Raw genomic sequence first — 23,050 nt, 5'->3', positions numbered from 1 at the left:
ATCATCCCTCTTCACGTGGAACCCAGTTCAATAGTATAAATGGACGTTAATGCTTTTTTCATTTGGCAGACTTTCTTACAGGCTTTTTCTTATTTTTACAAGGTTTTTAGGAGGCCACTCTTACGGCAACACAGTATAATGCTCCATTGTTAGCATGCCAGTTTCCCTAACCATTCCAGAACAATTGCTCACTTATTCTATTTCCATTTTGGTGGGTTTCTTTCTTTCTTTTCAAATTTTCCAGCATATTATAGTACCACTGCAAACGATTTTGTAAATCTTAGGTACTCTTTATCTTTTGCATTATTTATTTGGGCATATTGAAGCCCCCTTGAATCATATACTTTAAAATGCCAGAACCACTGTGGAGCCATTATTTTGTTTTAAAGAGCACATCGAAAGAACTTCAGAATGTGTAAGTGCGAGCACCTTGGTTGTGATGTGACTTACTTTGCTTTTTAGCAATCCTGCAAGTCTTGAGAATTAAGAGGATTTTCCAAAACGTGTTTATTGATACTGAAATGGAAAACGGGTGTCTGCTTATCATATCGTATTTGTACAGGATAAGAAATAGTGGAACATTTTCTAATCTTGGAAATGTACGCATTGTTTTCTGACTTGGCTTACGGATTTCTGAAGATGCAATTTGAAATACGAATTTTGCCAAGAAAGTCTTGGCATGTAGTATGCTCTATTTGGAGTATCTTCAAGGAGAAATGAACACCATGCAGGCCATTGAGAATTTTAAAATTCAATGTGTTTATGTAACTCAGGTTCAAGAGTTTCACCAGTTGGAATCAAATCTGCAAGTGTGTCAGTTTCTTGCTGATACTCGCAAGTTTCTCCACCAGATGATCCGAACCATTAACATCAAAGAGGAGGTCCTGATCACAATGCAGATCGTTGGGGACCTTTCTTTTGCTTGGCAGTTAATTGACAGGTAATGTGGACAGCCTGACATTTGTCCTCAGTGAAGGCCACTGTGACTGTCCTCTTACCATTGATCTCTTTTTACAGTTTCACCTCTATCATGCAAGAGAGCATAAGGGTAAACCCGTCCATGGTTACCAAACTCAGAGCTACGTTCCTAAAGGTAAGCAAATAACAGAAAGATCTCACTCTCAGTGACCAGGGAAGAGTTGGCCTTTTCATGGACTGAAAATTGTTAGCAAGTTTTTCAGGAGAGCATAGTTGCAAAAGATGCCAGAAATACTTAAAGTATTTGAATTAAAGCATTATTGAATTAATAATAGAAGTTGGAGTGTCTTACAGAAAATTGTTTTTAAATGAAGAAAAAGATTTTTTTTAAGTTTTACCAGTGTACTAAAAATGTGCATCCTAGACATAAATTAAACCCTTTTACTTATTCATTAAAAAATTCTTGTTGCAGGAGCAGGGTATAGCTCAAGTGGTGGAGTGCGTGCTTAGCATGCACAAGGTCCTGGGTTCAGTCACCAGTACCTCCATTAAAAAAAAAACTTGTAATAAATAAATAGATAGACCTAATGACCTCCCCCCCCCCAAAAAAAATACCAAATTAAATTTTAAAAAATTCTTGTTGAGCCTCTGCAGCAATGTAGGATCTCCTCTAAAGGCTAGGTAATCATGGTGAACAACAAAAGCATAGATTGGCTCTTCTTGCAAGGTGATTTCATTTGGTGATAAATGAACAGATAGTTTTCTCAGCATCTTCTGGTAGGATTACCATATATATCAGTTCTGAGGTGCACTTTGATATGTTAACATCTCTGTAACTGTGTTGGGTTGTATAATTGACGACGTGTCTTAGTTTAGTTGTCAGCATGTTTTTTTCTTTTTGAGGAATACATAAAATAATGGCACTTTTTACACGCCATGACATCTTAGATTAGACTCAATACAGTAGCCCATCAATCAGAGTGTCTGATTTCCATAGAGGAGTAGCTAGCTGCCTTCTGTAGTGCAGTTGCTCAAACTTGAGCCAGAAGGAGATTACGCGAAGGGCTCATCACAACAGAGATTGCTGGGCCCCACCCCCAAGGTCTCTGGTTAAGCAAGTCTGGGTGGGGCTGGAGAATCAGCATCCCTAACAAGATCCTAGGTGATGCTGATGCTGCTGTCCAAGGACCCCAGTTTGTGAATCACTGCTGTAGCAGATGGATGGCTGTCATCAAAAAAAAAATTGTTGTTGACAGAAACTATTAATGACATTGATGAAGTTCAGTGGTGGTTGCCCTCTTTTGGGCAAAGCCCAAGAGCTTTGTTGTATGTTACTATTTCTGAAAAGAGAAATTGCCAGGGCTTTTTGAAACAGAGAAACAGGTATGTCTTACTTCCTTCCAGCTTGCCTCTGCCCTTGACCTGCCTCTTCTTCGTATTAATCAAGCAAACAGCCCTGACCTTCTCAGTGTATCCCAATATTATTCTGGCGAGTTGGTGTCCTATGTGAGAAAGGTAAGAAATGCATCAAGGTGATATTTATTTTAATGGCGAACTAACTGCTATTTTAAATACAAATGATGTGCTTGGGGCCCTATGAAAGATACACCTGTGTTTCTTTCCCTTTTTCTTAATTTGATTCCAGAAATTTACAATACCTGAAAATAAACTTATTGGTACTGTGGGTGTGCAAATGTGTTGTTACTTTCAAAGAACTTTTATACCTAATTTTTAAATGCTGATGGTATTAACCCCCATTTTATGGGTGTAGAAACTGAGAAATAGGAGATTTTGGTGGCATCTTCAAAGTCATATTTGGTAAAAAGAACTGTACCTAGATCCGGCATATCCTGATTGAAACTTAACCAAAGTTTTCAGGAGAATTTTGGTCCTTGTTTTAATAACTTATGGTGTAGCCTAGAGCCAAACAGGCCTGGATTCAAAATGTTCTCATGTCACAGACTAGCTGATGTCCTACAGCCGTGTTGCTTAACATCTCTGAACCTCGGTCTTCTAAAAATTTGTAAAGTGGAAGTGATACATCTTTTACAGCATTTCTATGAGAACTAGCTTTAATGTCCTGTGAACAATTAATGGTTGAAGGACTGTGGCTCTGTGCCTGAGAGTGATTATTAAAATAGCTCATACACACTATATACATATAAAATAAACAAGAACCTACTGTATAACACAGGGGACTATATTCAATAGCTTATAATCACCTATAATGAAAGAATATATATATGTATCACTAAGTCACTATGCTGTCCACCTGAAACTAACACAACATTGTAAATCAACTATACTTCATTTTAAAAAAGTAATAGCTCTTGTGCGTCCCTCCACATCCCTTCCTGCAGACAGATGGCTGTTTGCACACACGGGCACCCTTTTTGCTGTCGTCCCAGCAATAATCAGCTCAGAGAAATGAAACAGATGTTCATTTGTTTTCCCTCTTCTCCCTTTCATTAAAGGTTCTGCAGATCATTCCAGAAAGCATGTTTACTTCTCTTCTAAAGATCATCAAGCTTCAGACGCACGATATCATCGAAGTGCCGACCCGCCTGGACAAAGACAAGCTGAGGGACTATGCTCAGCTCAGCCCGCGATACGAGGTGGCGTGTCCCTTTGACTTCTGCCTTTTGATGGTTAAACCCCAAAACCATGAATGAACTATCACTTTTGAGTCTGGGTTGCCTGCCGTATCCCCAGGACCACCAGATCAATCCTGATTCATTTTTCTATGCTCTCAGTGATAACCAGGTTTTGCCACTTTAGTGTAGTCATACCTTCCTTCATTACATCGTCCTGATGTCCTTTAAGGCCTTGACTGCCTTCCTGTCCTCAGAGGGAGTGGAGCTCAGCTGGGCATGTTTCTTCAGAACAGTATTGATATATCAGCCCTTCTTCTCTTTGGGCACATTACCTCCCCATTCAAGTTCCCACTTTGAACACTGAACCAGTGGTTCAAAATAATCTGTATCCCATGAGGCCACTTCCTACAGCCAGACTTTGAAGCCCGCTTCGTGGTTATGCAGCTTCAGAAGCTGCTTTTCCCAAACACCTGCTTGTCTTTCCCTCTGAACTTAAAGATGTGAAAAATACAATCAAATGAAATTTGAAAATGTGCTCTCCCTCCGGCATCAATTTCACCACCTTGCCATGAGCCTTTTCTTTTTGGAAGGGATCCTCTGTATCACTGAGCCCTGCCTTCATCTTAAGCATGAGCTACTGAGGCCCAAAGAAGGGGAAATCATTGGTCAAAGGTTTAAGAGCAATTGAATGTCTTCTGGCTCAGTCACTCAGTATGACTAACAATGGTCAACAACAGAGAGCCTCATTTCTGCCCAGGGCGTGAGCACACAGGTGTCCTAAAACTGCACACCTGTTCTGATGTCTTAGCTCATTCCAGAGCTATCAGCCCATTATTTTATCTTCCCGTAGAAGCATTGGGTCTTTTATGAGAAATATTTCATTAACCTCTTTTTCTTTGTTAAAGGTTGCCAAGCTTACTCATGCTATTTCCATTTTTACTGAAGGCATCTTAATGATGAAAACAACTTTGGTCGGCATCATCAAGGTAATGGTTTTAATGCTGGTCTGCGTGGCCTTGTAGTAAGACTGTCGTTTGGATGATTGCGGAATTTGTCCCGTGGGATAGTGTTCTCTTATGTCCCTTTCTGTCTCACGTGCATTGACAGAGGAGGAGAGAGTATTGTAATCCTTATTTTTCATAGCACCGAAGGGTTTCTCAACTCTGACATAAATCCATTTTATTAACTCTTTATAATAAGAAAGAAAATAAAATAGTTCAGTTCCCTTAGGCAAAGCAGCTTGTTTGCTTACTTCCTTCCCACTCTTTCCCCACCCTTCTTGCTTTTTAGTATTTTTATGCTGCACCCCAGGTGCAGAAAGCTGAGATTGCGTACTGCTCTGACCACAGGCCATTGCCATCACTGCATGCTCCGCTCTTATTTTTTTCTGTCTTTTCTGGATACAACACCAATTCCCATGTCCCATCGCAGCCACTCTGTATATTTGAGTTCTCCCTGTAAATATGCAACATCCTTATTTTTAGCAAGCGGTGTTATTTTACGTGTGCACGTGCTTTTGATTTATCCAAATCCATATTGTGCTCTAAATCTCGTTTTTCCAACTCTTCCTACTAGTTAGTGGTTTTGAAATTTATTGATGTTGCTGTGGGTCAGGTAGTTGGTTACTTCTTACTGCTGCAGAGAATTCCATGTTGTACTTAACCGTTATATCCATGCTGCTCATTTTCACACCTGTGCTTCCATTATCGTAAACAACGTGAAGGTGAGCATCTCTGAACGTGTCCTCACCACAGACCTATGCAAGAATCGCTCCAAAATCCGCCTGCCCGGGAGTGGGCAGCTGAGTCTTAGGGCAAACTGGTACTTAATTTGTCTCAGTACTGCCAGCTTGCCTTCTGACATGACTTGTTTCCTGGGTATCTCCCCCATTTTTGCCAATACTTGCCATTATCCACTTTCTAATTTTTGTTCTCCACAGGCATGTAAAGTGATATCTCATTGCTGTATTCATTTGTCATCCTTTGATGACTAGCAATGTACCCACACACAGTTCATGGCGTTTTTGTTTAATTTTTCATTTATCTGACATCAGTAGAATCTTAACGTTTCTCCTTTTTACAAAAAATTGTCACTGCATTGCCAGATACAACATTTGTGTTAATGAAATCCTAGAAAATATAGGAAATGAGCCTAAATAGAAGCAGAACTTTACTGTGTGGTGTCTGGAAGTGTGTTAAAGAAATACCATTGTAGCCCTGGCATCATAACCGAATCTATTAAACATGGTTTAGGCCTGGTGCCAGTTTCATTCAGTTGATTTGCAGAGCGTATACACACAGGTTATCCTCCTGCCTCACCTATAAAGTGATGGTAAATCCTAGGACCAGATTAGTCTTACATGCAAAATGTAAGACATATAGGAAGGATGTCATAAAACCTAGTAATTAGCAATAATTATCAAAGGAAGAACTGCTTAAGAAAAAAATGTATATCTTTTGCCAGAACCCTTCAGATCGTAAGAGAAGAGAGAGTATCATCCTGACCTCATTCAGCCTCAGTGGGCTGTCTCTGCCAGTCTAACTCAGGGGTTTTTGTGGGTACTTCTGGCCTTCACCAACCTTTAACCTTTGAATGTTAAGGATCTATTTCAAACACTTAAAAGCGTTTCAGTTCACCCTGGTTAATGTGACTTAGAACAAGTGGGAAATACACAGAGATAGACATATAATGTTCATAGTTAGATGTCACCAAAAAAATAGAAATAGTTTAAACATTAGTGAGTAAGAGAATGGCTAAATAAATTATGAGGCATTCATACCATGGATTGCTTTGCTGCCTTTCAAAAATAATTTGGCCCTAGGAGATTTCCAAAACATCAAGTGAGGAAAGCAAGTTGCAGAACGATGCTTATGTATATGTATTATGATCTCATTTAGATTTTTAAATTGAATATATTTAAGGACAAACACTTATGTAAATAATAGAGAAAGGTCTGAAGGAGCCATGGGAAAACAGTTAACTGTCGTTAACTTCGGGAGAGTGAACAGAACTTCCTCCTTTATGTGAGGAAGGGGCTGTGTGAAGGGGCCTTTCCCTGAGCTGTGAGCACTCCACGGGTTGGTCAGCCTGATGGGAAAGACCATTTAAGACCATGACATTCACAAAAACATTTAACTCTTTTTCAGTTAATCTGTTCTTATAAGGGATAGTTCTTTGCAAACATCACCTTACTTCTTTGATTTTGTTCTCATTGTCTACATTTATGTATAATTTATCTTTTTATTGTAAAATAGAGCACCAAGGCTGAAAGCTACAGAAGCAATTATGTAGCTCACTGGGTTATTATAAGGCAAATGCCCCTCATTCTCACCACCACTCAAGCCCAAAGAGATCATTCAGCCAGTTCCCACCTCAGCATTTTCCTCATGTGCCCTGACCTGACCCCATTCTCTTTAGTTTGTAATTTTATTATCCAAAAGTCAATGTCTAGACACTGTAGTTTAGATTTGCCTATTTAAAACATACGTCTTTTAAGGCTTATTTACTCCTCAAGGTTCTCCTTCGTTCCCTTCGTTCCTTACAGTTTGTCTGTTGAAGACCCCAAGGCATTCCGCCTGCTTTTCCTCCACGTTCTGGCTTTTGCTGATTGCACAGTCACTGCGTCATTGAACATTTGCCCCTGGATTTTATATTTTCAGCAACTTCTGTTGCAGTTACCTTCCTTGAAGTTTAAATATAATCAAACCCAGATGGAACCCATCAGTTGTCTTTATGACTTTTTAAAATAATGGCTGTTGACAAACTAAAAGTAAAACATGTCTCAGGGAATTCAAAGGAGTATGCTAAAACTGTTGTATGTTTTATGGATTTGATAGGAGACTGTCTTTTAGGGCATAGCAAAAGCTTTCTCATAATAGAAAAAAAAGAATTAACAAAATAAGCTTGTAGGGTTAGATAGGAGATTAGCTTTTCTGTTTTATCGATAGCATTCCGAGAATGCTGAAAGAGACTTGTTAAATCTGCAGAGTGGTCCAACCCCAAACTTGATTTTGCTCATGTGAATATAGATATCCTTAGATAATTTCCAGAGGAGAGACATGCACTGAATTCAAATCCAGACCCTTTAATCCACCACCTCCTCCTGGTGATAAGAAAAGGCACTTTTAACTTTTAATGAAATGATTAAAATGTGAGGCAGTTTAAAACTTTCCTTACCCACCATCTTTGAAATGTCATGTTGTAAAATTAGCATCATGAATTTTCCTGAGACAAACCAAGTCTGGCAGAGGTGACAGGTTTAATAATTCTGTCCAAGCTGCACAAGATCAAAGAGGGGCAGGAATGATTTAAAAAAATAATTCCAATCATTTAGGAATGAGATAGGAAAGTGCTCTCCTATGGATTCTGGAAACCATCTTCCCTCTGGATTTCTTCAGGGCTGAACTTTTCCTCACTGCTGTTACTCCTTTTCGGTTTGCACTTAGGTGGATCCGAAACAGTTGCTGGAGGATGGAATAAGGAAGGAGCTGGTTAAACGTGTTGCTTTTGCTCTTCATCGGGGATTGATCTTTAACCCTCGAGCCAAGGTACCAGATGACCAAAACGGGCCTGTCCTTTCTCTTGACTTTCAGAATTTCTAACTAGAACACCATTTTTAACTGTTATGAACAAGACCTTTCCTCCTATCTAACCTGTATCTTCTGTATGATGTTCAGTACGGTCAACTGATGTGCTTTTTGATCCTACATTGTAATCCATTCATATATAAGAAAATTCTTTTTAAAACCAGTCCTTACCTTCACCTGTTGATCCTCAAGTTTAAGAATTGAACTGATGTGGAGGGGAGGGTATAGCTCAGTGGTAGAGCACATGCTTAGCATGCACAAGGTCCTGGGTTCAATTCCCAGTACCTCCACTAAAGAAATTTTTTTAATAAGTTAAGAAAAAAGTCAAACTGTGTTCATGATTCAGGGTTACTGCTTATAGTGAAAAGATTGATTAACCATAGAGCAGATCAGAACTATGAAGGCTGTAATTTCTTATTTTGCTCACCTGTTAGGGAATATGGTCCTTTTTCTCAGGAGAGGGAAAATAGGCCAGCGGCAGTGGGAGGATAAATTAGGAGTTTGGGATTAGCAGATACAAACTACCATATATAAAACAGTTAAATAAGAACCTACTGTGTAACATAGGAACTGCATTTAATATCTCATAATACACTATAATGGAAAGGAAAAATAGGCTTGAAATTTATATCTAGTATATTTATACTTTTCACATCAGTAAATTCAGTTTAAAATATTTGAAATGTTTTAAGATTAGATATATTCATAAATGACATGAGGGAAATCATTGACATTCATTTTTTAATACTCTTTTTTATGTGAGGCTTTTTCCCAAATAAGTAAAATCTGTTCTCTGCTGATTGTCTGAAATATTTTGTCACAGATCCTAGGTGAGGTAGGAAGTAAGTATTTCCAGAGCTGTCTTCAGCTGTCTCTCTGGTCTCTCCTTTGGGGCATCGTTTAAAGTCTAAGGTAGATATTAATGGTTGACCATCTATGCCAGTGTAATAGCTTTATGTTTCTTCTACTGCACAGCCAAGTGAATTGATGCCCAAGCTGAAAGAGCTGGGAGCCACCATGGATGGGTTCCATCGTTCTTTTGAATACATACAGGACTATGTCAACATTTATGGTCTGAAGATTTGGCAGGAAGAAGTATCTCGTATTATAAATTACAATGTGGAACAAGAGTGTAATAACTTCTTAAGAACAAAGGTATCTAAATAAATTTAAAATTTTTGGCCATATTTGTTATTTCTGACATTTAAAATACACGTCTCAAACCCCAGAATTACCAGTAAGAAGGTTTACTTAAATAGTGACTAAAAATCAGTAAGTACTACATAGTCGCAAATACCTTTGGAATAGCTTCAGGAGCTGTCAGGGTTGCATAAAAGTTTGAATGACACCTGACCTCTGGGCGTTTCCAGTCTGAAGAAGCAAGCAGACATAATTAAATGGCTACAGAATGAACCTGTTATGATTGTTATAACTTAAGTGATCAAAAATTCCAAAAACTTAAGAGTTCAGCTGGATTTAATTGGAATATATACCTAAGAGCAGGATTGCTGGGCCGTACAGTAATTCTACATTTAACTTATTGGTGAACCATCAAACTGTTCTCCACAGTGACTGTACCATTTTTCATTCCTGCCAGCAGTGTCTGAGGGTTCTGTTTTTTCCACATCCTTGCCAACACTTCAGCTAATTTTTTTTTAAATTAGAGCCATCTTGGTGTGAAGTGGTATCTCACCGTGGTTTTGATTTGCATTTCCCTTGTAACTAATGATGTTGAGCATCTTTTCATGTGTTTACTGACCGTTTGTATATCTTCTTTGGAGAAACGTCTACCCAAGTCTTTTGCCTACTTTTTAATTGGGTCGTTTGAGCACCAAATTCTGAAGTGTCACAGCTGAAAAGATTGATTTTACCCTCTAGTTAAAAGAAGCCACTCTGCAAATTTTTTAACTAAGGAACTGATATGATTAATATGATTCAGGTGACATTTTCAGAAGTTCCAGCCTTATGACATTTTGGACTTTTATTATTACATTGATACATATTAACTTACAAGACAGAAAGCTGGAAATTCCTGTCTCTTTCCACTTCTCAATCACTTCACTTTTTCACAGGTACTTTTTTTTAATAAATAAATATTACATGTGGCATTTCTGGGAGGCTATTACCTCAGTTTTTAAGATTTCCTTTTCAAAACCAAGAAGCATTTATTGTCACTGTTCATGAAACATTATCTTTGTAGAACATATGGGAAAAGGATAACTGGGTTACCTTATCAAAAATGTCCTAAATATCTATGGTTTGGGTTTTGGTTTGTTTTTTTTTTCCCTAGATTCAAGACTGGCAAAGTATGTACCAGTCCACTCATATTCCAATACCAAAGTTTACCCCTGTGGACGAGTCCGTAACATTTATCGGTCGACTCTGCAGAGAAATCTTGCGGATCACGGACCCAAAGTAGGTGTATCTGTATTCTACTGGGCATTGAATGCCGTGGACAGCAGAAGTCTCTAAATATGTACCACATCTACTTAGATCAGACCCTTGTTCCTGCCACAGTTGGGGCCTTTCTCTTGGGTTTGTTAAATTCAGTTTTTCTGAGACTGCCTATTCTCCTCAGTGTGACCGAGGAGAGCCCAGTCCAAAGACCTGTAGATGAAAACAATTAGAAGTTCTTTTCGGCTGCCTTTATTTTCGTCTGTGTTTCTCTCGCTTTTCAAAGAACAGTCTACCCACCTGGGCCTGTGGACCCCGTGGTTTATTACAGCTTTGTAAATCATGGGTTGCTCCTGTGTACCTGTGGTGCCCTCCCCAATCCTGGTCTCCAGCTCTTGCACTTGCTCATTCCCTGACCTTTGAAGGTGACCTTGTTTCTTAGCTCTCCCGTCATCACACTCCTGAATCTAAAAGTAATCATTGGCCGATGACCAGGACAAGGAGGAAAGAGGAGAATGGCTTTGTCTTCATGGTCTCGGGTGTTAGGGCACAAGGATTCAAAGTTCTTTTCCTACCAAAGTGCAAATGACAAAAGACTCTCTTGTCCCCAGTCTCTGGATATATAAAGAAAAGCCCTGCAGAGAGACAGCTGGGCTCTCAAGTCTTCCAGTCTAATGACCGAATCTAGCCTTGTCCTCGAGACGTGACTCCAAACAACAGCCCAAACCAGTGGAAATGAATTAGTCAAACTGACATAGCAAAGGGCAGAAAAAGGTGATGAATTTTGCCTTTCTGGCCATTGGGATTTCACAGTGAGATAGACTGGGTGCCTGGAAGCAGAGGTTATTAAACAGAAATCATGAAACCCTTGTTCTTCCTGCCTGATGCCCTAGGTCCCGTTACGTCCCACATCACTTTGGGGTGAATTCTGAGCTGCTTTGAGGTTTTTTTGAGTTTGTTTTGTTTTTGTTTTAGAATGACATGTCATATTGACCAGCTGAATACTTGGTATGATATGAAAACCCATCAAGAAGTGACCAGCAGTCGCCTCTTCTCAGAAATCCAGACCACCCTGGGGACTTTCGGTCTGAACGGGTTAGACAGGCTTCTGTGCTTTATGATCGTCAAAGAGTTACAGGTGAGCCTTGTGGCTTTTGTGCGTGTTTTCTGCTAGCCAGGGAGAGATGAGAGTAGATCACTTAACCTTTCTTTCATCCTTTGTTATACTGGCATCACGCATATAGATGGGATTTCTGTTAGGTAGACAAGAACTGTGAATAAACTAGAATTTCTTTGGCTAGCATAGTATTTTTCTGGGTATCCTGTTTTTTGTGCGTTGCATCTTAGGAAGATAAGAGTCACTTTGAAACCAGCAGCTCCTCTCAGCAGGGGATGTTCTGAAGGGAACCGGAAGGGGCTGCTTCCCCATCATCCTCTTTGTAGCGTTGGGCCAAGTAGGCTAGCCTGTGGTCTGCGTGGCATTTTAGGGTACTAGAATATTTATTCATTTTATTCATTATGTTTGCTTCTTTGTTCATGCCTTTTTGTTCTAGAATTTCCTCAGCATGTTTCAGAAAATTATCCTGAGAGACAGAACTGTGCAGGATACTTTAAAAACCCTCATGAATGCTGTCAGCCCCCTAAAAAGTATTGTAGGTAAGTGTTCTAAAACGAGCCTGAGGGAGGAGAACACTGTAGCCTTTCCAAATTCACTAAACAGAAAATCATATGTTAACCTTTCAGCCAATTCGAATAAAATTTATTTTTCTGCTGTTGCCAAAACCCAGAAGATTTGGACCACTTATCTCGAGGCTATCATGAAGGTATGTTGTGGGAGGGAGGGGATGAGTGGTACGAGGTTTTTTTTTAATTATCATCTTTTTGTAACTTTGTCGCCCAATTTACTTTCAGATAATAAAGTTACATTACCTAGATTATTTCATGATCTGTAATCCTAAGTGATGTAGACAGGCTTATATTGACTGAATGTGAAGAGTATTAGAGTGAAATGACATCCTTAGCACTTGAGAAAGTTCAGTTCAGGACAAATAAAAGAAGTAGAGCTTTGCATTATTGGCTATGAACCTGGAGAACTTATCCCAAAAGATCAAAAATGTAGCTTCAAAACACACGCCTCCAGTACGTGGATGGCTGGCCATGAGTGGATCACTGCATGAACCATTAGACTTGCTCCACCAGGGGTGATGCCGTCTTGGCCGTGCAGCCAGTCCAGGAAATCCTTGTGCTCTTCTGTGGGATGTTGTGGTCCTTCCCATAAAACCTTGTCCCCTTTGTGTCTGCCTCCTTCCAGTCACTTGGAAATGCTTGTGTGCTTCACCTGTTCTTCCTCTTGCTTGTTCACAGGTTGGGCAGATGCAGATTCTGAGACAACAGATTGCCAATGAACTAAATTATTCATGTCGGTTTGACTCCAAACATCTGGCCGCTGCTCTTGAGAATCTCAATAAGTAAGTGGTGGCATTTGAAACCACCGTCTGTGGGCCTGGATTCCTCACCATCGGTTAGCACCCCAGTTTCTTCAGTACCTCCCCTTTTAAGTTCTTTCTGGGTGAGAAGGCTCTCTGATTTTATAGGCTTTCTTCCTGTAGGTAGTCAAATCTGTCTTCAGATCCTCTTCCTCAGTATTGTCCCACGGTCTCTGTCTCTCTTTCTCTTTCTCACTCTTGTTTTTCCAACATATATCAGTCACTTAATACATGCCAGACACTGTACTAGGTGTGTGCACAGATTGAGAAAGCACTTATTGCCAAAAGCCACACCTGGCTTTCCCCAGAACTGAGTCACTAAGCCCCCTGAGGGCAGTTAGAAGCGTGTTAAGGAGCAGGCGTGGCGGTGGGCAGACATCCCAGAGGATGGTCATAGCCTCCATCTCACCAGCACCTTGCTCTCATTTTGAGCCTTCCACTTAAAGACAAATAACCCGTGCATCTCAGTCACACAGCCTGTGCTTTTGACAAAGTGGGTATTGAAAATAGTTCAGACTATTCATAAAAACTTGAATGGTGAAAGCATTTGATTTGGGTTAACGCGAAATGATAAAGTAATTCTAGGTCACGCTTTCCATTTATAACCAGTCACCAGTTTGGAAACAGATTTTGAAGGCTCAAGCCCTTGTTTTGAAGATGAGGAAACTGGATCCCTGAAAGTTGTATCGTAGCTTGTATGAACTGTTGTCTAAATTCAGTTTGTCTCTAACATTTGTCACTGTTGTTTGGTTTTTCCCTCCGCGCAGGGCTCTCCTAGCAGACATTGAAGCCCACTATCAGGACCCTTCACTCCCTTACCCCAAAGAGGATAACACGCTCTTGTATGAAATCACAGCCTACCTGGAGGCAGCTGGCATCCACAACCCATTGAACAAGGTTAGTGACTAAAACGTACACTGGTGTGGTGGGAGGCAGTGTGGTGCCAAAGGTGATCTGGCCCAGGTAGCAGATCGCTGTGCTCAGATACTGAGAACACTTGGTTCCAGTCCCAGAACCCCCAGTCCCCACCCTTCCTGGATGATCACGCCTGCCCTGCCGGACTTGGTGCTGATACAGTATTTTGTCAGAGCTTAGCTGAAAACTGAAAAATGCTGAGATTGTTGTCTGACGTTTGGTCTTTGAACTGGCAACTAAATGGTGGCCTTCATCCTTCTTGTCCAAAGATGCTACCCTCACAGCTGACTGTCATCACAACCAGAATCTGGGGCAACACTTCTTTTTTCCTACAATACTGGTCTCCATAACCTCTGAGAACTGAAAGTTGTTTTCACAAATTGGTGCCAAGTCTCACTTGCTGCCGAAACCTGTCCCAGACTGACTTGAGGCTGATTATGCTCCTGTGAATATTCAAGTTTTGATGCAGAAATACTAATGACTTTGCTAACAGGCTGTTATCCTAGACTGTATATATTACCTTTCTAAAGTCTTTATGATGATTTGAAAGTCTGATATCTGTATGCCCTTGGGTCTTGGGTAAAAGATCATGAACCTAAAGAGCGTCTAACATTTTGTGAATAATTACGTGCCAAGCACAGTGTTCACTCCAGCTGTGGCTGCTCTCACTTAATCTCACAGCAGCCCCGTGACACGTGCTCTAACTGTTGGAGGAGGAACCTGAGGCTCAGAGGTTGGTAACTTCCCCAGGGATCCCCACAGCCAGCGATGGAGCCAGACAGTCTGACCAGAGCTGGTGCTCCTGGCCAGGATGATACCCAGGGAACTGGGGCCCCCTGGGGGGAGGGAGATGGCTGCGTGTGTCCTGACTGTACTTTCTGTCCTGTGAACTGGGAGGGAGGCTGCTGTGTGACATTACCCAGGAGAGAGCCGATGACAGATGAGACATCTTGCTTTTTACTTCTGTGCTACCATGCCCAGCTCTGTGGGTCTTCCCTTCTTTCTTTCTCCCTCTTTCTCTTTCCCTCGCTCCCTCCCTCTGGCTTTGCCTTAACTGCTGTCTTTTGCTTACCCCCCCTCCACTCTTGCTCATCACTTTTTCCCCCCTCCTTTTGTTAATGACATTAAGAGGATTCAGGGGGGAAGTGACTGTTAATCTCTAGGCAAAATTGTTCCCTTCCAAAAAGGGCTAATTGTTAAACAGATATTTTGTGGGGAAGGGGGATCAGTGGTGTTAAATAAAACTCCAAAGGCAGCAAATTAATGGAATCATCCTAGCGTTCAGTGGTCTGAAGCGCAAATTGAAAAGAAATGGAAGTTTACCATTTGAAAATAGTATCGTGCGACATGAAGAAACCGTCGACCTTTTCTTTCTCTTTCCAGATATACATAACAACAAAGCGCTTGCCCTACTTCCCAATTGTCAACTTTCTGTTTTTGATCGCCCAGCTGCCAAAACTTCAGTACAGCAAAAACCTAGGTACTGTATGATGTTTATTCTTTGCAGGAAGGAGCAGTAACAGATTAACATCTAACCGAAGAGCTCTCGGCATAGAATCCTATGTCACTCATGAGATCTTTCTTAGTTAATTGAATGTTTATAAAATCCTTGACTCTGGACCTCAGAAATAACGATGCCCCTTCATGAACTGCAGACAGTGAATTTAATTATCAATCAAGTATAGTCCATTTTTAACTTCCAGTGGCTAATTATCCAACTTGTAAAATGTGTGGGACCTTTGCTTCTTTTCCTTAAGGAGCTGATTACGGTGGGAAAGAGACTTCTTTTGGTTCATGTCCTCTTCTTTCAACTAGTGTCACGTGCCTACTATGTATCTGGAACTTCAGCATGAAAAGTAACAATATAGTAACAGAGAGAAGACTAATACAGGAATGTCTAGTGTTGTAAGATATGTATTACATGTGAAAATATTCCATACAAACAGTAGACACCAGCGGCTGTCAGTGTATTTGTCCTGTCCAGGAATATAATCCAATTTTTTTTTGTCATTGACTATCTTGAACATTTTTATAATCACTTTTCCTAGCAAATCCCCTGGTGCTTCCTCTGTATTCAGACTTTGTATCTGAGAAGAGTTTTTTGAAGTCCACTATAGAGTTCAATTTACTTTAAAAGTTTTGTAAGAGCTTTTCTGTAAATGTACCGTATCCTTTTTTTAACCAGTGATTCCAAACTATATTTTTCCTTGAAGTATTTCCCTTCCTATTTCTAAAGCTGTTTTCAGATAAAGATGTGGAGTCTCTATACGGTTGTTTTTCCCTCATTCAGAAAGATTTCTTGATTCCAGACCAGGTGTGTGTGCCTGTGGATTCTGGCTTCATAGACTTATCACTTGTGTGATTTTGGCCAAATTTTAAAAATACTTATTTAACAAATACAAATTAAAAAAATGCTTACTAAATCCTTTCCTGTATGTTCGTCAAATCAGTGTACCCCAAGATGTATTTAAGGACTCACCCCAAGATTCAGAGATTCATCATCTCCCTTTCTTGTCTCACTAAATAAGACTGTTGACATACCGACCTTTATAATGGTGAACTGTCAGTGCATAAAGATACCCTGTTTTCATTAAGGTAGCATTCTTAGGTGATATTTCTTACATTGCACCTGTGGTTAAGGCCGGGTGCCTTGGTTATCCAGCTACTTAGGGGAAGTGTGTCACTGTTCCCCAGAATTCCCAGATCTTTAAACAAAACAAAGCCTTTAAGTGTCCTAGAAATGTATCTATGCCTGACTACAGTTCTTTTCATGAGTTAGACTGATGTGTTAATTCGGGAATCAAACTAAGGAGAAATGGGACTGAGGAAGGAACATCAACGGGTTTGTGTACCCTGAAGACATTTATTTAACCTTGTGAGTTTTGTTCTCAAGACTGATCTAAAAACGCACACCTGCCTTGGTCTGTCTTTTAAGAAAGAATCTCTGTGCTGCTCCATTCAGAGAAAATTTTTGTCATGAACGTCACTTTTGCTCTCCACCTGGAAAGGATTAGTTCTCCATGTTCTGAGGGCTGGTGTCTTACCCAGTGGGCACTGAGTTATTTGGAATCTCCAAGGCCTAGATTAGGTAAATGAGGATAACTTGTTTTGGCATCACTTGTTTAAGTAAGAAGTTTCCCAGCCTCCACAAGAACCCAAAAATGGGGCCTAGGGGGTCTCTCTGACCAATTTAACTTTATAAGCAACTGCCGATCCTTTTCCCAAAGTGGTTGTGTCATTTTACAACCTACCAGCACTTGGCCATCTCAGTCTTTTTTTTTCTTGTTTTTTTAATGGAGGTACTGGGGATTGAACTCAGGACCTCGTGCATGCTAAGCATCTGCTCTACCACTAAGGTACACCCTCACCCCCCACTCCAATCTCAGTCTTTTAGTTTGAACCATTCTAATGAATGTGTATGGTATCTCATTGTAGTTTGTTTGTTTTGGTTTTTTTTAATTGAAGTGTAGTCAATTTACAATGTTGTGTCAATTTCTGGTGTACAGCACAGTGCTTCAGCCATATAGGAACATACATATATTCGTTTTCATATTCTTTTTCACCATAGGTTACTATAAGATATTGAATATAGTTCCCTGTGCTATATACAGTATAAATTTGTTGTTTTCATTGTAGTTTTAATTTGCCTTTCTCTGATCATTAATGATGTTGAGCACTTTCTCATGTGCTTTTTGGCCATTCTTTATATCTTTGTTTGTTAAGTGTCTATTCAAGTCTTTCCTATTTTTAAATTGGGTTGATTGCTTTTTTAATCATGAGTTACTTATATACTATGGGTACAAGTCCTCGGTTTGATACACATGCTGTGAATTCTTTCCTCACAAACTGGCGCAGGTATTCATTCTCTTACCTATTCTTTGTCACCTTCATGAGCAGAAGTGTTTAATGCTATGATGTCCTCTTTATCCACTTTTTTTCTATATAATTAGTCCTTTCTCTAGTCTGTCTAAGGAATCTTTGCCTGCCCCAAGGGAACAAAGATTTTGTCTTACGGTTTTTTCTAGAAACCTCGTAGTTGTAGCTTTTACATTGAGTCCTGTGGTCTGTTTCAACTTAATTTTTATATATAGTGTGAATAGGGGTCAAGGTTCATTTTTTTTCCCCGTGAGAATATTCAGTTTCAGCACCATTTATTGAAAAGATTTCTCTTTCTCCATTAAGTTGTTTGGAAATTCATGGAAATTCAATGGACTGTTTAAGGGTAGGACTATTTCTGGATTTTCTAGTCTGTTCCATTGACCCATTTATCTCTCCTTATGCCGATACTTTCCTGATTACTGTGACTGCATAATAAGTCTTGAAATCTGTCAGTGTAAGTCTCCAAGCTTTGTTCGTTTTCGACACTGTGATCTGTTTCCTGTTCCCCATGCAGCCACCCAGGCAGAAGGTCAAGGTCTCCAGATTTGAGCAGAAATCCTTAGTGAAAAAGCCAGCTTTGGCCCTCACTCCTCACTTCACATATTCCCTCTTCTACTGTCTTGACTTATGCAGGTTCTTTTCTTGTGTTACATTCAACATTGTGTTTAAAGATACTTTAAAATTTTTATCCAGCATTTTAAGTGTTTAATTTCGAGAGAGTAGTTCAGGGTATTTAGTAAGCCTTGCTGCCATTAACAGAAGCCGATTATAGGTAATTTTTATTTCCTCCTTTACATTTATCTATATCTTTAAAATTTCTTACAGTTGTCTATACTCATCGTTTAATCCAAAAGAAACAGTGATGATAATTATAAAAATTCGTAACCATTTTATGGTTTTGAATCCATCAGACCACTAGAAGCCTCCACCAATCCTGGGCCTAACTCAAAATGTAGTCCTGAACTGTCATTCCTTCCAAATAATCATCTGCCAGTGATGTGACAGGCCACAGACATTTTGACATTCACGAAAATTCCTACGGAATGAACGTTGCCAAAGGGGAGCCCGTCACTTGGTGGTGTAACCTGTGGTGGTCGTCCTTGCAGGAATGGTCTGCCGGAAACCCGCCGACCCGGTGGACTGGCCCCCACTCGTGCTGGGGCTGCTCACCCTGCTGAAGCAGTTTCATTCCCGGTACACAGAACAGTTCCTGGCGCTGATCGGCCAGTTCATCCGCTCCACAGTGGAGCAGTGCACAAGGTACAAGAGGCCAACCGCGGAAAACGGGGCCCACGCTACAGAATGGGCGGGAGACCTTGCGTGCCAGATTCCTCATGTCACCTCCCTAGGAGAAACGCAATTGGCTGCTCACCCTGTTCTGTACAGCAGGTCGGGGCACATCTCCCTGTTTGGAGCAAAGAAAGGTGTGCCCATCCTCAGTCACTCTGCGGGGGAGCCCGCGGGAGTATACACGGTGATTTTCCAGGAGTGAGTCATGACCACCAGTAGCGACGCCCATTAGCAGGGAGGAAAGCACAGGCCTGTTCCCTGCCAGCGTGGATCTATGCTCTGAACTCGGGGGGCCCGTGTCCTCCCGCTGGGCCACTGCCAAGGGAGGGCTGCACCCTTCAGTGGGAGTCAGGGAGCACCTCAGTGTCGAGAGATTTCTCCTCCTTGACTTCGCTTAGTCATCTGTCGTTTATTTCGTCTTTTGATATATTAACTGAGGGTCTGCTGTGTGCGAAGTAGTTAATTGAGCCAGACTGTTCTCTGTTTCAGCCAGAAGATGCCCGAAATGCCTGCAGATGTTGTGGGTGCGCTTCTGTTTCTGGAGGATTATGTTCGGTACACAAAGCTACCCAGGAGGGTAAGCAGTAGATAAAGAACAGCACTTAATGCCCTTTTTGTAGAAAGATGGTGTGAAGAGTGGCCCTGGCCTCGTGAGGAGTGAAGTCTGGAAGCTCATTCGCGGTGGCCGGCTCTGGGCCTGTCGCCCCTGCTCTGCCCCCCGGCTGGGCTCGGAGATGTTCCTCCCTTCTCCCCATGTTAAGTGCTTTGCAAGAAGACAGGGTCGAATACAACTTCCCTCCTCTTCTCACTCTCTACCACACCCTCCTCCTGTCAGCAGCTCACCTGTTCAGGAGTTAGGATGGGCAGTCCAGGGGAGAAGTCCTTGAGGGGCCAGGGCAGAGAAACACTTGCGTACTTTGTCTTTTCATCTCCGCAGGAACCTGGTTCCCACAGCAAGTCTGGTTAAGTTCACAGCACGGCCCAAATGCTATACAACCACGGTTTCCAAAAATGACAGACTACTTTTATCTCCTAAGATGCTCTTTCCTTTTCTCACTAGTTACTCCACTTGGATAAGCTGTGGCTCAAAGTGGACAGCTTGACACTGAAATAGGAAAGGCTCTCAGTAGATGCTGCAGATCCATTCTGATTTTTAAAAATTAGGTTAGCAAAGATAATTTTTTATAACAAAAGCCAAAAATGATGTTTTTAAAATTAGCTTGCCATGTCATACTTAATTGTAAACGCTAATGGTGCTCTCATCAAGGTCAGGGCTGTCAGAGTTCCATGAGGATACTGACTTTCCTTTCTGCTTTTTGTTGTACAGGTTCCAGACGAGGAGATAGGAAATGAAAGATGTAAAACACATAATGAAAAGAAGACAAATCTGTTTTACTGAGAATGTATTTGTCTTCCTTGATCACCCAATAGAAGCATGTAGAAAACTATTAAAATATTAAGAATTCAGAAAATAAGCTGATTACATAATGTACAAAGTAAAGACGCTCATAAGCAATTCAAAAGTATAATGTGAAAAAGCTCCTATTGACAGAATTAACAAGGAAATAACATAGCCAGGAGTAGTAACCTCTGTAAGAAATAGGAAAGAAGAATGTAGGAAGAAACTATAAAATTTTGAAGTCCATGTTTCTGAATAAGGAAACTCAAATATTCTTTCTAGTTGATAGTTTTAGTGCAGTTATGATCAAAATCCCAGATAAATTTTTTAACTTGGGGGGGATTTTTTAAAATTTCATAGAACTTAGGCTAAAGTAGTTTTTTTTAAAATAAGATATGAAAACATACCATTCCAGATATTAAAATACTTATTTTTACAAAACTACAGAAGTCAAAATAGTGTGATGCTGGTGTGAAACACAAGAGGTGGGTCAGTTGACCAGAACGTGTAGCCTAGCAGCAGATCCTGGCACGTCCAGCTAACTGTGTGTAATTGTGTGCAGCATCTCAAGTGAGGGGGGACAGGAAACATTAGTCAGTAATGTTGGGACAGTTAGTTCACTATGTTGTTGAAAAATAGGAAGTTAGTCTCTTTACATCTTCCATGTATCAAAATTAATTACAAATAATTACTGTGAAAAATGAAACCAATAAATTAGTAGAAATTTTAGACAAGTATGTATTGACTCTCAGAACTCCCTATATGTAATACCAAAGGAGGAAACCATAAAGGAAAGATTTAGAGAGTTGATCTCCTATAATAGTGCTGAATGTAATGAAACAATTCTGATGTCTCAATTTTTTTTAAAAATTGGGGGAAAGTTTTTTTCCCCAAGCAATGGCCTAACAAAAAGCCATTTCAAAAAAAAATACTTTATAGTGTGCTCCTCTACATCAGTAAGAAAAAGATGACCAATGTACTAGAGAAAAATTGGGCGAAGGATATTAACAGACAGTTTTCAAGAAAAGAAATACAAATGGGCAATAAACGTTTGTAAAGATGTTTAACCTCAAATTCAAGGGACAGAAATCAAAAACAGTAAAATTACTGTTTCTACTCATCAGAATGGTTAAAAAGTAAAATGTTGGGCCCCCAAGGCTTTAAAGGGTTTGAAGCAGTGAGACTTCTCAGTATTGTCAGTGGGGAGAATTCCCCAGTGGGGAATATTCCCCACTGTCTTCTGAGGAGAGCAATTTGACTATCTGTGTTTAAAAAAACTTTTGTAGTATCTTACCTGATCCCAGCAATTCCACTTCTAGAATTTACCTGCTGGGTGTATGTGCATAAGTTCACCAGGATACACATGTTAAGGATGTCCATAACATAAAATTTAGCCGAGGTAAAGGACACGAGATTATGTTAACCTAATTTTGAGTGTGTGTGTGTGTGTGTGTGTGTGTGTAAATTGGAGAAATGCAATACAAAATAATTATCAGTTTTAGTTTTCTCTAAGGAATGGATATTAGAGACTATTCCTTTTTTATACTCCTCTGCATTTGCTAAATTTCCTCTGATCAGCAGGTGATACCTTTATAAGGAGAAAAAAATTAATGTTTTTTAAAAACCTCAATTTCCTGCACTTGGAGATACCTAGTTCTACATTCCACCCCAGCTCACCCCTCTGAGGGCTTCCCGCAGAACAGTTAGAGAATGCTTGCCTTTGAGGGCCTCCCTCCTCTCCCCGCTCTGGCCTCTTTCTTTAATTTTTTCATGGAAAATTTCTGAATTGGTTCTGACTTATAACACTATGAATAAGTTAACTCTTTTGTTTTAATTTTTGTAGGTTGCTGAAGCACACGTGCCTAATTTCATTTTTGATGAGTTCAGAACAGTGCTGTAACTTTTTTGACTTCTGCCTCGTCAATGAAAGGATTATATCCTTGTATCTTCCCACCATCACTAAAATGAACTTAGAAATGAAAAACTCAGCTGCTCATAGAACTGCATTCTTTCCCTTTATTGTGGGAAACATCAGACGTTCTGAGTAAGACTAGCATCCCACGGAACTAGTTAATATAATTAACATTGTTTAAATCATGGTATTATATGCAATTTATATCCATGTAGAAGCAGAACACATTTTTGTACTGCCTCTTCTAAATGCTGAATGTAATTGTTATGTATAAATCCATTTAGTTTTATGTTCTAAAGAACTATTTGTGTAACTCCAGATTTTCAGTAAAAGTATTGCCAGTACCCAAAGTTGTTCTTCTGCTTATGATTCAAAAATTGTATCTTCACCCTGCAAAAAGCTTCGTCTGGAAGGTAAGAGAGGAATCTGGTAGGTCCGATGTTGTGTCCATGGTCACACCCACAGCAGGCCAGCAGACACATGGTGACAGGGAAACTGGTAGCAGATGTAGAGCCCACGCAATCCATGGACCACGTACCACGGAAGTTTATTCATGTCCAAGGCTCAGTGTCCTCTTAATCAGATACCCTGGGGGTTCCCAGCATCCCTTCGGTGGGACTCCCTGACATCAGCTGCTCCCTCCCCTCTTCCTTCCTCAGCAGCCCCTGAGCTCCACC

At 40.4% G+C, this 23,050-nt stretch overlaps 1 protein-coding gene across 3 annotated transcripts in view; it reads left to right on the top strand.

Moving 5' to 3' along the window:
• The window catches only part of WASHC5 (WASH complex subunit 5), a 44,756-nt gene extending 22,039 nt beyond the window's left edge, over window positions 1-22,717 (top strand). For 2 of the 3 annotated variants that reach the window (XM_072949698.1, XM_072949699.1), the window contains 18 exons: window positions 774-940; window positions 1,018-1,093; window positions 2,323-2,433; window positions 3,393-3,533; window positions 4,418-4,498; window positions 7,958-8,059; window positions 9,074-9,253; window positions 10,389-10,513; window positions 11,468-11,630; window positions 12,046-12,148; window positions 12,236-12,315; window positions 12,857-12,960; window positions 13,746-13,875; window positions 14,575-14,626; window positions 15,277-15,373; window positions 18,879-19,032; window positions 19,552-19,639; window positions 22,305-22,449. In XM_072949698.1, the coding sequence (XP_072805799.1) occupies window positions 774-940; window positions 1,018-1,093; window positions 2,323-2,433; window positions 3,393-3,533; window positions 4,418-4,498; window positions 7,958-8,059; window positions 9,074-9,253; window positions 10,389-10,513; window positions 11,468-11,630; window positions 12,046-12,148; window positions 12,236-12,315; window positions 12,857-12,960; window positions 13,746-13,875; window positions 14,575-14,626; window positions 15,277-15,373; window positions 18,879-19,032; window positions 19,552-19,639; window positions 22,305-22,312 (1,962 nt within the window). In that variant the 3' untranslated portion in view covers window positions 22,313-22,449. Of the gene's footprint in view, window positions 1-773; window positions 941-1,017; window positions 1,094-2,322; window positions 2,434-3,392; window positions 3,534-4,417; window positions 4,499-7,957; window positions 8,060-9,073; window positions 9,254-10,388; window positions 10,514-11,467; window positions 11,631-12,045; window positions 12,149-12,235; window positions 12,316-12,856; window positions 12,961-13,745; window positions 13,876-14,574; window positions 14,627-15,276; window positions 15,374-18,878; window positions 19,033-19,551; window positions 19,640-22,304 lie in introns of all 3 variants that reach the window. The other variant, XM_006208013.4, reaches the window with a different exon arrangement.
• Window positions 22,718-23,050: the final 333 nt, after the last annotated feature.

Source organism: Vicugna pacos, chromosome 25 (assembly GCF_048564905.1).
Source record: "Vicugna pacos chromosome 25, VicPac4, whole genome shotgun sequence".
Classification (NCBI taxonomy): Eukaryota; Metazoa; Chordata; class Mammalia; order Artiodactyla; family Camelidae; genus Vicugna; species Vicugna pacos.
This window is presented reverse-complemented; position numbering and strand designations above follow the sequence as displayed.